Source organism: Zootoca vivipara, chromosome 2, assembly GCF_963506605.1.
Source record: "Zootoca vivipara chromosome 2, rZooViv1.1, whole genome shotgun sequence".
NCBI classification, from domain to species: Eukaryota; Metazoa; Chordata; class Lepidosauria; order Squamata; family Lacertidae; genus Zootoca; species Zootoca vivipara.
The window spans coordinates 5377261-5390901 of NC_083277.1; the positions used below are offsets into that span (position 1 = coordinate 5377261).

General features: G+C 42.6%; 1 protein-coding gene across 1 annotated transcript in view; it reads right to left on the minus strand.

The window, feature by feature from the left end:
• Positions 1–12958, minus strand: part of LOC132591604 (vomeronasal type-2 receptor 26-like) — a 36474-nt gene extending 23516 nt beyond the window's left edge. Inside the window, exon 1 of the mRNA XM_060270879.1 lies at positions 12862–12958. Within this exon, the coding sequence (XP_060126862.1) occupies positions 12862–12958 (97 nt within the window). The remainder of the gene's footprint in view (positions 1–12861) is intronic.
• Between the last annotated feature and the right edge of the window lie 683 nt (positions 12959–13641).

Sequence of the window (13641 nt, forward strand, 5' to 3'; positions counted from 1 at the left end):
GTTTCTGGAGCTCAGAGACTTCACAGGAACTATTGACAAGATGGGGGGGGGGAGAGAGAGAGAAATAGCAGACATTTTGTCCGGAGAGGACAAGAAACAGAATCTCTCAGGTTTCATAGGCAGAGTTGTCATAGACATAGTGGCTTCAAACAACTGCTGGCTAGGTTGCGAGACAAGGAGTGGCCTAATGTGGTTTTACGTATCCCATGCACAGAAGAAGGAAATGCTTTTTCTGTTTTCCAACAGTAAAGGTAAAGGACCCCTGACAGTTAAGTTCAGTCGCGAACGACTCTGGGGTTGCGGCGCTCATCTCACTTTACTGTTCAAGGGAGCCGAAGTTTGTCCGCAGACAGTTTTTACAGGTTATGTGGCCACCATGACTAAGCCACTTCTGGCGAAACCAGAGCAGCACACGGAAACGCCATTTACCTTCCGTAGCAACATTAAATCATGGCTGAGAAGAAGGTCAAGATTAAGGAATTCATAATGAGTAGCACCTGTTCCCAAACTCAACGGGACTTGTGAAGTTGTTCCAACAATTTCCCCAGCCCACTTAGCTAGCCTTTCTTGAAGCCACTTCTTCTCCCCACAAACCAAGTAATTCATACATCAAACCGGGGTTTCTAGTTTACACCCCAAAACCAAATGTACTGTAGTCTGATTCACTCCAACCAGCACTATAGTTTGGTAAATGTTTTGTAGAGAAAAGCCTGCATTTAGCAGCACCCCACAAATGGAGCAATTGACAGTCAAAATCTTGTCCAATTTATTCCCAGCCTGGGCCAACAATTCGATTCAACAGGACCTGAACAAGTTGCAGAAGTTTGACAACACACCCAAGAAGCAGGAGAAGAGATGATCAGCTGTTCCCTAGATGCTGCCTTTGTATTAATTAAACTGAAGCAGCCAAAAATAAAGTGTTTAGAATCAGCCTCCCAGTTTGCAGGATACCAAGAGGCCAAGAGGCACTTAGATGCTGCCTCTCAATAACCAAACCTTCTTTCAAACTCAATAGATGGGCAAAGGAGGGAGAAGGGTTTATCAGGGATGGCCAGAAAACAGGTGCTATCTCTTGCACACAGCAGTGATTGTGAATGCAGGGTGGGTAAGATACAGTCACTTACAACATAACAGGGTTTCTGGGGTGCTGGAAAAAGTCAGGTTTGTTCATCACAACAGCACCTTGTACTATGACCCCACTAATGAGGTGGTCTCCTGGCTTGTAATAATTCAACGGGTCGTGATTCTTTTTCCGATTTAATGGACATTTTGCTTTCAGCATCCCACTGACCCTATGGGGCATTAGCAGCAGAAATAACAGCAGAAGTAATATCATTCTGGCTATGCCTGCAAGAGTCATACACTCTTGTGACAGCAAGGACATTAGTAGCACACCTGGTCTCCTAAAATAGCTTCAAGCAAAGGTAGACAAAGGAAATCTCCCACAGAAAGCAGCTCTACCTACCCCAAATCTCTCAGGCCAGGCTTCAGATAGTTATATCCTGGTTCTTTTTTCAGGCTTGTGACAATAATCACCCTGCCTGTGATTATGATAGTTGTATTATTTTTGGACTCATAGTCCATCAATGGTGAAATCCCTGGACTAGATAAATAAATCACCATGATTTTGATAATTATAATGTTCAGAATGTCCACCTCCCTGGCATCAGTGTGTGACTCAATGGGCAGGGGCAGAGTGAGAGCAAAGCATGTTTGTGAGAACTCACAGATGGGGCTGCCAATTTGGGGCCTGCTAAACTTGAGGAAACTTCAACTTCAGTAATATCCCGGAAACTACAGAACAGTTATGATGGACCAAGACTTGTAAGGCAGGACATGATCCAAGTTTATAAACTCCTGTAAGAAAAACTGGTCTCTTTCCCTTATGGGATATGCCAGAACCTCTATAGAGTCCAGAGGCCAACCAGAGTATATTGAAAGCAAGGCAGCTAGTAAGCCTGATCTTTATTAAAGGAAATAAACTGTTGCAACAGGGTCCCCACTCACCACACGCAAGAGGGAGGAAGAACCCTGAACAATGGTGCACAAACCGCTATATAGATTTTTGAAATTGCCCACCCTTAAGCCCAAGACCACCCTCCAAACACCATACATACATCACTGAAGGAGGCAGAAATTTGAGAATGTTGCTTCTCTCCTGTCTGCCAAGATATCTGTTATTGCCTTTCTCGATTGCATTTTCTGGGTAGCCTTGCCATTCCTTTGAGATGGCAAATACTTAGTTCCTGAATCTCTTATGCATATTGATAGTGTGCTCAACTTCACAGATACTTGCCAGACTGTATTTGAAAGGGGAGGTATAAGCCCCTACTTCTCCCATTTCCTTCCTCCCTACAGAGAAATATTTGAGGTCAATTATGGCTTCAGGGTTGTTCTCAGGGGCGGAGCAAGCGGGGGGCACGGAGGGCGTTAAGCCCCGGATGACAGCCTGATGGGTGTCATGGCGACAGCCTTGTGCAGTCCAATGGGGTGCCGCTGGCGTGCGGCAGCTCCACGGTGTTCCGCTCGCGCTCGGCATCCCTTACGGGGTGCTGCTCTCCCGCGGCACCCCTTAACAGGCCGCTGAGTGTAAGAGGTGCTCCGTGGATCCGCCGCACACCAGCGGCACCCGATCGGACTGACTGTGCCCACTCTCCCTGGGTGAAGTTGAGGGATGGGCCAGTGAGGCGGCGCTTCTTGGGACGCCCTCGCTGGCCCGCCCCTCAACTCCACCCAGGGAGAGCGTCATGAAATCACGACAAATGCGTCGTGACGTCGTGACACTGCGGAGGGGCGCCCTGCCCCCGGGGGTTCCTCCGCGTTTGCCGTCCTGGGTAATGGGGCGGCTAGCAATGCCCCTGGCTAGCAATGCCCCTGGTTGTTCTCCTTTACTATTTCAAACACGTGGCTTATATACTTATCTATGTATTTCAAACACATGGCTTATATACTTATCTATGTGTTTGCCTATGTGTTTGTACAGTGGTGCCTCGCTAGACGAATTTAATTCGTTCCACGGGTCTTTTCTTATAACAAAAAATTTGTCTAGCGGATCCCATAGGAATGCATTGAATGCATTTTAGAATTTTTTTTTGCCCATAGGAACGCATTAATTGAATTTCAATGCATTTCTGTGGGAAACCGCGATTCGCTAGACGAATTTTTCATAAAATGAATTCGTCTAGCGAGGCAACCTCCCCTCGAAAAATCCTTTCGTTAAGCGGAAATTTCGTTAAGCAGGGCATTCGTTAAGCGAGGCACCACTGTATATTTATGAACATTTATTTTATATTTGAGACCTTAGAATTCTTATAACAATGATGTGGATTATATGGATAGCAACAAGTTTTCCTTCACCCCAATAATAATCCCCTTTAATAAGAATAAGAATAAGAATAGAGAGAAAATTATTTTCAGCCGGGAAGGCCTGCGCTGCACCCACTTTTCCCAGAGTGTCCACAGGCAGGGCAGTCTCAAGCAGGTCGGGCGCCCTGGCACTGAGGCACAGGGATCGCTCCGGCGCCCCCGCCCTCGCAGCGCGCAGCATGGCTTCCGCGCGGCTTCGCCGAGCAGCGCCCCACCTGCTGGCCCGGCGCCCCGCACCACCGGGACTGTATCTAGAGCAGGCCCTGTCCACAGGCACACGGTTTCCCCCTAGGCCATGGCCTGCCCCTATTGCACTAGGCCACTGGGGAGGGAGGATCGGATCGGGCCTAGGCTAGGCTGCTCGGTCCTTCGCAGACTCCCTGGCCCTCCCAGTACCCTCCTCCTACTTCTTTCTCCTCGACAGCAGCAGTGGCTTCTTTTTCTTTTTCTTTTATAAATGTATTTAGTAAAGATTTTTTCAAACAACAAAAACATAAAAAACAAAAAAACACAAAACACAAAAAATACAAAATACAAAAATACAAAAACAAAATTTCTTACTTATAACCCTTATTTCTAATCTAATTGACTTCCTCTTTCCACCTCCTGCTGCGGTTCTTTGTATTTCATACTTAGTAAGTTCTAAATCTTATATAAACTCGAATTATTACTTCAATATTACCTTATTACTCTATCTTTTATGTCTTATCCTTGTAAACTCAATCTATATCTTACTTCTTAATTAATTTACCCTTATCTTCTATCACTACCCTTGTATTATCTACAACCTCCTTGTGTCTCCCTCACTTCCATTAACTCAGTCTATTATACGCTTATTTTTCAAATAAATTTTAAATTTCTTCCAATCTTCTTCCGCTGCTTCTTCACTCCGATCCTGAAGTCTCCCCGTCAACTCAGACAGTTCCATATATTCTATCAACTTCTTCTGCCATTCATCCACAGTTGGTAATTCTTCATTCTTCCAATTCTTTGCCAATAATATTATTGCTGCTGTTGTGGCATACAGAAAAACAACAACATCTTTCTTAGGGATATCATCCCCCGTTATCCCAAGTAAGAAGGCCTCTGGTTTCTTAACGAAAGTGTTTTTCATCTTAGACTCACAGCTGTCCATGGAGGCACAGGTCAACTCCGTGTCCAGGGCAGCTGTTTATCAGCTCCATCTGGTACGCAGGCTGAGTCCCTACCTGCCCACTGACTGTCTCTCCAGAGTGGTGCATGCTCTAGTTATCTCTCGCTTGGACTACTGCAATGCGCTCTACGTGGGGCTACCTTTGAAGGTGACCCGGAAACTACAACTAATCCAGAATGCGGCAGCTAGACTGGTGACTGGGAGCGGCCGCCGAGACCACATAACACCGGTCCTGAAAGACCTACATTGGCTCCCAGTACGTTTCCGAGCACAATTCAAAGTGTTGGTGTTGACCTTTAAAGCCCTAAACGGCCTCGGTCCGGTATACCTGAAGGAGCGTCTCCACCTCCATCGTTCTGCCCGGACACTGAGGTCCAGCTCCGAGGGCCTTCTGGCGGTTCCCTCACTACGAGAAGCCAAGTTACAGGGAACCAGGCAGAGGGCCTTCTCGGTAGTGGCACCCACCCTGTGGAATGCCCTCCCACTAGAGGTCAAAGAGAACAACAATTACCAGACCTTTAGAAGGCATCTCAAGGCAGCCCTGTTTAGGGAAGCTTTTAATGTTTAATGGATTTCTGTATTTTAATGTTTGATGGATTTCTGTATTTTAGAATTTCTGTTTTGTTGGAAGCCGCCCAGAGTGGCTGGGGGAACCCGGCCAGATGGGCGGGGTATAAATAATAAATTATTATTATTATTATTATTATTATTTTTTTTTCAATTCATTATAAATCTTTCCCCAGAAGTCTCTCACTTGGGGGCACGTCCACCACATGTGGAAGAAGGTATCTTCTTGTTTTTTACATTTCCAGCATTTATTATCTTGTTTATGATAAATCTTAGCTAACTTTACCGGAGTCAGATACCATCTATACATAATTTTCATTAAATTTTCTTTTAAAACTGTACACGCGGTAAATTTCATGTTTTGCTTCCATAACCTTTCCCAATCCTCCACCATGATGTTGTGCCCTACATCATTTGCCTATTTTATCATCACACATTTTGTTTGCTCGTCTTTTGTATGCCATTCCAACAATACATTATACATTTTTGATAAATTTTTACTTTTTGAATCTAACAATTCTGTTTCCAATTTCGACTTTTGCATTTGAAAACCAACATTTTTATCCATTTTGAACAATTCATTAATTTGATAATATTTTTTATAATAAATTTTTATTAATTTTGCAAAGTAAACACAGAAGATACATAATCATATTCAACCACCCTCATCCACCGTCCCCCACAAGCTCCCCCCTGCCACAAGAGAACTCCATGCGGGGCGGATAGCCAAAGGCGGACCATTTTGTACCTGGGTTTCTCCCCTCCCCCCTTCCCCCCTCGATCCCACTTCTGCCACCAGTGGGACCGAGTCACAGGGGAAGATAGGGCTGGGTATCCGCCGAGCTGACTTCCATACACTTCTTACAAAAAAAAAAAAGATTAAAAAGAACAGAAAAAAAGAAAGAAAGAAAAAGAAAGAAAGGAAAAAAAATAAAATAAAAATATCATAAATTCAATCCTTAATTACTTAACATTGTTTTGGTGACTTCCCCCAATCTTTCCCTCTTGATTTTCATAATTTTTCATTACTATTAATAGCGGTTTCATTATTAAAGTTTCAAGTCAAACTTTTTAGACCTCAATTCCAACAGCTGATCATTATCTTTGTACTTTAACTCTTATTTTAACTCACATTATATACATCTTCTCCCTCCCCCCTATCCCACAGAGCCCCCTCTGCCACAAAGGGCCCCATGGGTGGCGGGCATTTGAAGATGCTCCATTTTATAGCTTGGTTTTTCACAACCTCCCCCCTCCCCTCCAAGACTCCTCCCTGCCACCAAGAAGCCCCAGAGCTGAGAGAGGAAAGAGACTGTGGGCCACCAAACTATCTAAACAAATTATCATTTCCTAATAGCTAAAAAACCACTATTTTCCCCCTCCTAAAATATTTTTTGTGTACCAAATATCTTATTTTTCTACCCTTGCCTAATCTTCCTCCCAAGAAAATTTTCATAGAATTAATCCCTTGACTATTTCCTTTGTATTAATTTCTATCCTTGATTAATCTCTAATTCCTCCTCCCCTGAGACTTTCCCCCCCATTTGATACAGCAAATCCGTAAAACAATCCATATTCCATTTCCATTTTTTCTACCTTGCTTGTGCTTCAAACAATCTTCATCCCACTCCCATTCTGTCCCATTTTACCACCCCAAAATTTATCTTCTCCTCCTTCTGCCCCTTCCTCTCCCCGGACTCCCTCCCTTGCCTATTCACAATTTCCCATGTTTCCCATGACGTCAATTTCAGTTCTTGTTCCTCCATTTAGGCAGATTCAGGACTGTTGTAGCAGTCCTGATCTTCCATTTCTTCTTGTTGGGCATCCTCTTCTTCCTCCTCTTCCCCATCTTGTTTGTCCTCAGGAATTAGTTTCCCATTATCTGAGTCTTTTTGCAGAACTTTGTTCGATTCCTGGCACTGCTGTCTATAGTCTCTTAACTGTACGCTGAACTGTTGTTGCCCAATTGCTAAGCCCTCCACCAGTTTTAACAGGTTTAACACTCTTGTCTGGAAAACAGCTGCTCCGGATGTTGACATTTCTTCTCTGTCAGAGGCAGAGATAAGAGAACAAAGAGCAATGGAGTCTCAGGCTTCCGGTAGAAAAAGAATCCAACATGGCCAAAAAGCAAATCCCAAAGTTCTGATAATGCGATCTCTTCTCTTAGCAACCTAATCCTTTAAACTTTATTTTTGACAGCTGTCAAACTTCAGTACCTCACCGGCTCTCCTGGGGTGCTGAGTCCCGGGTTGCAGAGGAATTTCCCCCACGTAACCTCTTGCTTTTGCAGGGTCTTTTTTATTAAAATCTTTTCCCCCTTCGCCCTGCCTCCGGTGGGGAAGTTCTAGTCTTTCCTTGGTGGTTATTAATGTTCTATAACTTTTCCTCCCTGGCTTCGGGTTCACACACCGCCTCCCGATTCTTCAATGGGTAGAGACCGACTCCCATTTTTAAATCTCTTCCCTGTCTCAATTGTCCAAATTCGCATCCAAATTAAGATTTGATAAGACCGACTCACATTTTGTCCGAATCTTTGGGAGAATTGGCCGCTGTAGCCATGCAGTCCTGCAGCGTCGCACCCTGGAGTTAGCGGTCTAATGTCTGCCGCGTCGCAGCTCCAATCCCACCGCTCTCGGGGGCTCAGAAACCGAGCCTTTCCGGGGGGGGAGAGCCGTTATGGACGCACCGCCAGACAAATCTGGCCCCAAGACACTCGACTTGAGGATTTTAAGGGAATCCGCTTTCGCTGTAGCGGTTTTCCCTTGCTCCAAAGTGCCAAGGTCCACTCAGCTGAACGGACCTCCGACCGCCATGGCATCACGACCAACCGGAAGTCCCTAATTTGATAATATTGAAACCAATCATTTACTTTACTCTTCAACACCTCATATGGTTTTAGCTTTATCTGGTCACCGTCTTCTAATAAGATATCCCTATATCTCAACCATTTTGTTGACATATTCAATCTTTTTTTAGTTTTAGCTTCTGCCGGTGAAATCCATCTGGGTGTTTTTGGTTCTAGCAAATCTTTATACCTGTTCCATACATTGTACAAAGTTTTTCTAATAATATGACTTTTAAAACCTCTATGGACCTTAACCTTATCATACCAAAGGTATGCATGCCAACCAAACGCATTGTCATGACCTTCCAAGTCGAGTATATCATCATTTTCTAAAACAAACCATTCTCTTAGCCAGCAAAAGGCTGCTGCTTCAAAATATAACTTCAAATCTGGTAGGGAAAAACCTCCTCTTTCCTTAACATTAAGAGTTTATATTTAATTCTTGGTTTTTTCCCTTGCCAGATAAATTTTGATAATACCTTTTGCCATTCTTTGAAACATGCAACATTATCAACAATAGGTAATGCTTGAAATAAGAATAACATTTTTGGCAATACATTCATTTTTATGACAGAAATACAACCCATCATGGATAATTTCAAATTTGACCATCCTTCTAAATCATGCTTTATCTCTTTCCATACTTTTTCATAATTATTTTTAAACAAGTTAATATTCTTCGCAGTCATATTCACCCCTAGGTATTTCACCTTCTTCAGAAAAGTCAGCCCTGTAATGTTTTGCAGTTTATTAATTTCATCTGTTGATAAATTTTTGCCTAAAACTTTAGTTTTTATTTTATTTAATTTAAATCCTGCCAACTGTCCGAACTCCTGGATCAATTCCATCACTTTCACTATACTTAACTCTAGATCCTGCAATGTCAATACTAGGTCATCAGCAAAGGCCTTTAATTTATATTGCTTTGTGCCTACTACAATTCCTTTCACCTCATTTTTCCTAATTATATTCAATAAAACGTCCAGGACTGAAATGAAAAGAAGAGGGGAAAGTGGGCACCCTTGCCTGGTGCCCTTTTCAATTCTAATTTCCTCTGAGACTATATTATTAATTATGATCTTTGCTTTCTGGTCAGAATAAATTGCTTTCATACCATTGATAAATCCTTGCCCTACCTCCATATTTTCCAAATTCTGTGTCATAAAACTCCATGAAATATTATCAAAGGCTTTTTCTGCATCTATGAACATTAACACAGCTTTAGTATTGATCTTTACTTCCAATCGCTCTAAAATATCAATGATGTTTCTGATATTATCTTTCATATGTCTTGCAGGCAGAAAGCCTGCTTGATCTTGATGAATCTGATCTTTCAATACTTTCTTAAATCTTGCAGCCAAAATATTTGCAAAAATTTTGTAATCCACAATTAACAAGGAGATGGGGCGGTAGTTCTTCATTTGCATTCTGTCCGTATCTGGTTTTAGTATCAGAGTTATATAGGCATATTTCCAGGTGTCAGGTGCTTTGTCCCCTCTTAAAATATTATTACACACGTCCTTCAGCGGTTCTACTAACCAGTCCTTTAATACTTTAATACTTTGTAGTATTTTGCTGAAAGTCCATCTGGTCCTGGTGCTTTCCCTATCTTCATTTGTCCTATTGCATATTCTATCTCCTGGGTTGTTATTTTATAGTTGAGTAAATTTTTCTTTTCTAATGGGATCTTTTGCAATCCATTCTTCCCCAGAAATTGTTTGATCCTTGCCATCTGGTCTTTTTCTTTCTTATATAATTGTTTGTAATAATTCCGGAAACAACGCCTTATTTCAGCAGGGTTCTGTACTATTTCCTCATCCTTCATTAGACTTATAATCGTGTTCATCTTCTGTCGTCTCTTCAGCTGCCAAGCAAGCAATTTCCCACATTTATTAGCTAATTCAAAAGTTTTTTGATTCATCATTTTAATCTTCCTTTCAATTTCCTGGTTTAATAGCTGTGAATATTGAACTTGTAATAACTTTATACTTTTCTGATATTGTTGATTCTTTGGGTCTGTTCTTAATTTCTTATCTTTTTCTTTTCTTTTAATTGTTCCAAGATTTTTTCTTTTTTCTCATTCTGTTGTTTTTTCCTTATTGCATTTTGTTGTATCAGGAATCCTCGCATGACAGCTTTGCTTGCGTCCCAGATCACCCTTTTATCCGTTTCTGTTCTCAGATTTATCTTGAAATAGTCTTTCAGGGTTTTTTGGGCCTCCTTTATTAATTTTTCATTTCTCATTAAAGCATCGTTCATTCTCCATCTAAAAGCACCGCATGGTTGGAATTGGGGGGGGGGGTGCAGCTTATATTCAGGTTTTAGACTGTGCTTATATTCCTTCGCTTTGTATTATTTTGTTTTATAGCATGCTTTGCATTGAAATATTTAGTGAACCAATGTCCCCACTGTGGAAGGACATGTAGATCCAGAATTGACCTCCACAGTCACTTATGGGCTCCTTGTTAAGACTGTGTTTATGGAAGACTATCTTACTCATCTATAAGGGATCACCAAAGGAGAAGAAGAAGGATTAGCTATGCCTTGGACATCCGGTTCTTTCCGCCATGCCGAAAGCAACCTCCACGTTAGCGGAGTCCAGTCGCACAGCATAAATAAGAATGATTTGAGAGTAATCGTTCTTGCAAGGTCTCCCTGCTTCACCCGCAGTGAGCATCACTTGCAGATCGCCTGATGCCAACCTCACACTCCGAATGAAATGGGAGAGGCAGGAGGCGCTGTGTGCAAAGCACTGCACGTATCAGCAACTCTCCGATGCAGTCACTGTGCACAGAAGTTCTTCTGTTTCTTAGGATGGATTTGAATTTGGACCTGGTGGCGCTGTGGTCTAAACCACTGAGCCTCTTGGGCTGCCCGATCGAAAGGTCGGCGGTTCGAATCCCCGCGATGGGGTGAGCTCCCATTGCTCGGTCCCTGCTCCTGCCAACCTAGCCGTTCGAAAGCACGTCAAAGTGCAAGTAGATTAATAGGTACCGCTCCGACAGAAAGGTAAACGGCGTTTCCGTGCGCTGCTCTGGCTTCACCAGAAGTGGCTTAGTCATGCTGGCCACATGACCCAGAAAAACTGTCTGCGGACAAACAGCTCCCTTGGCCAGTAAAGCAAGATGAGCGCTGCAACCCCAGAGTCGTTCGCTACTGGACTTAACTGTCAGGGGTCCTTTACCTTTACCTTTAACAGGCGTGTACTGAACTGATGGGACAAGATAACCTGCTAGATGAATCAGCCACTGAGTGCCCAGGTTTCGATTTGGAGAGAAGATTTTCACTTCAAACTGTGAGTGATATGTTGGGGAAGGGGAGCCTTTTACCTTTTCTATATATGTTTGCTGTTTTATGATTCGGCAAGCCTCCCCCTGAATGTTAGCGGTTTGGTTTGGAGAAAATGCAAGTGGCTATTTGTGCTGCTTATGCCCCATGGAGCCAGTGGGATGCTGAAAGCAAAATGCCCCCTGAATCTGAACGAGGAAAGTGATCCGCTGAATTATTTCAGGCCAGGAGACCACCTCATGAGTGGGGTCATATTTCCAAGAGCTTCTAGAACTTACCCATTCAAGTTCTCCATCCCTCCCAAAAATACTTTTAAGACGTAAGTGACTTTATGTTTTTTTTAAACAAAAATCATTTTATTGAGTTATACATAAAGAAAAAAAGAAAAACGAAAAATTTAAGCAAAAAAAGGTACAAAAATGCAGAACAATATCATCACATCTTATTTCTTCAAAGTTCTTCACTTCCCCTTCTTGCCATCCTATTATAGTTAACTCATAACATTTCCAAATCTTAGCTAAACATCATAAAATTACATCTTAACTCCCTTTTCATATCTTATTTATAAATAGTTCTTATTCATTTTATATAGAAGAGTGAAGAAAAAATAGAAAGAAAAAACCCACAAAAATAATAAAAAGACATAATCATATTTTTTCAATTTCTAATCTAAGCATTTCGGACTTCCTCACTCCCCCTTCTTGAGTTCCTTATTGTTCACTAATTGCTGCAGTATCCAAATCTAAAATTACATTATTTCTCCCAATTTGTAACTTCTTTTTAACTATTTACCCTTCATACTTCTCTTTACCTTTATTAACCAATATTCTCTACCCTTTTACCCAAAAATATTCAAAATTAATTTTCAAAATCTTTTTCCCCCTTTTTCTTCCCACCCTCAAAACTAAATCTACCCCTGGAATCGGTGTCTCCAGAGATTTCTGGAATCGGTGTCTCCAGAGATTTCAGCCAGCTCCTTGATGCTTTCCGAGTTCAAACCATGTTTTATCGACCTGTAAAAATTACCTCAATTCCCCCTCACCCCACTCCTGCTCTGTCCCAATCTAAATTCTGCTCAACCCTTCCCCCCCCCCCGCTGTATTCCCAGCACTTTATTTTCAAACTCATTCTCTTTCTGCCCCCCCTCCTGCTTCCTTCTCCCCCTCTCTCGCTGGGGTAACCACCTTTTTGTTTTTCCCCTTTTTGAGGGGCTTTCGAATCAAGACCCTTCCCTGTTCCACCCCTCCCACCGGTGAAACAGTGATTTCTTCTTCATCCCTTCCCTGTTCCACCTCTCCCACCGGTGGAACAGTGATTTCTTCTCCATCCTCTTCTGTCTCAAAAATCAGTTCTGTTGGTTCAGCAGTCTGCTCTCCCATGATTGTTGCGTTTTCTTCGGGGTTACAGTTCTCCTCTACCATTTCCAGAATTTTCCCTAAAGTCATATCACAGCATGCATCTTCTTCTAGTCCTTCCTCTTCTCCCTTTTCTTCCTCTCTAGATTCATGTGGATCGTCTGTTTCAAAGTTCAGTTCTATTAATTCATCAGTCCTCTCATCCATGCTTGTTGGGACACCTTTAGGATTACGAATCTCCTCTGTCATTTCCAAAATTGTTGTCAAAATCAAGTCCTAAGGTGTACCATTCTTCTCACAGTCCAGAACCTTCTCTTCCTTCCTATTGGTGCTCTCCACCTCCATAATTGTGGCAGAGCAGGAAGTGGTGTTATTGTTGTCCATGTTTCATATTTTCCAAGTATGAAAACAAATAAAGTCCCGTCTGAACTGGATCCAACCTCTAATTTTTAACTTTCTCTCTTATTATTCAGTCTCGGATTCAACACTGAGTAGCCTCAAAGTCTATTTTTTTAAAGCCTCCTCTTTTACTTATCTGCAGCTCTCAGTCTCAGACTTGTATAAACAATCACATTCTTTTCCATTATGACGTCACAAAGACGGCTAGCCGATCCTTCCTTTGACCCGACTCTAGGTTCACCGGGGGGGGGGGTTCCCCTTGTCAAATCACAGTCTTTTGCAGAGATTTATACACATTTTATCTTTTTCCCTTACTCTGCATCAGGAAAAAGTTCTTAAAAGAAAGATTTCTGGGCTTTCCCCAGCTTTACTGCATCGTCCATTACTCAAGTGCATCGTCCATTACTCAACTGACTTTCTTTTTACGCCTCCTCCCAGCGCCAAATATCCAGTCCAATTCAAATGTTTTTAACTTACTTGGTCCAAATCTCTTCTTTTTAAAGGAAGAATCCAACGCTTGCAGGCTGTAGGCTTGGAGCATTGCTTCTTGGAGGTAACGTTGGTGCTCAAAATGGCTCCCGCGACTGCGACTCCGCTGGCTCTCGGGGCTCTTCCGAGCTTACCAGGCAGCGGAGGAGTCGCTCCTGGAGCTCCGCCGAGCATTTTTC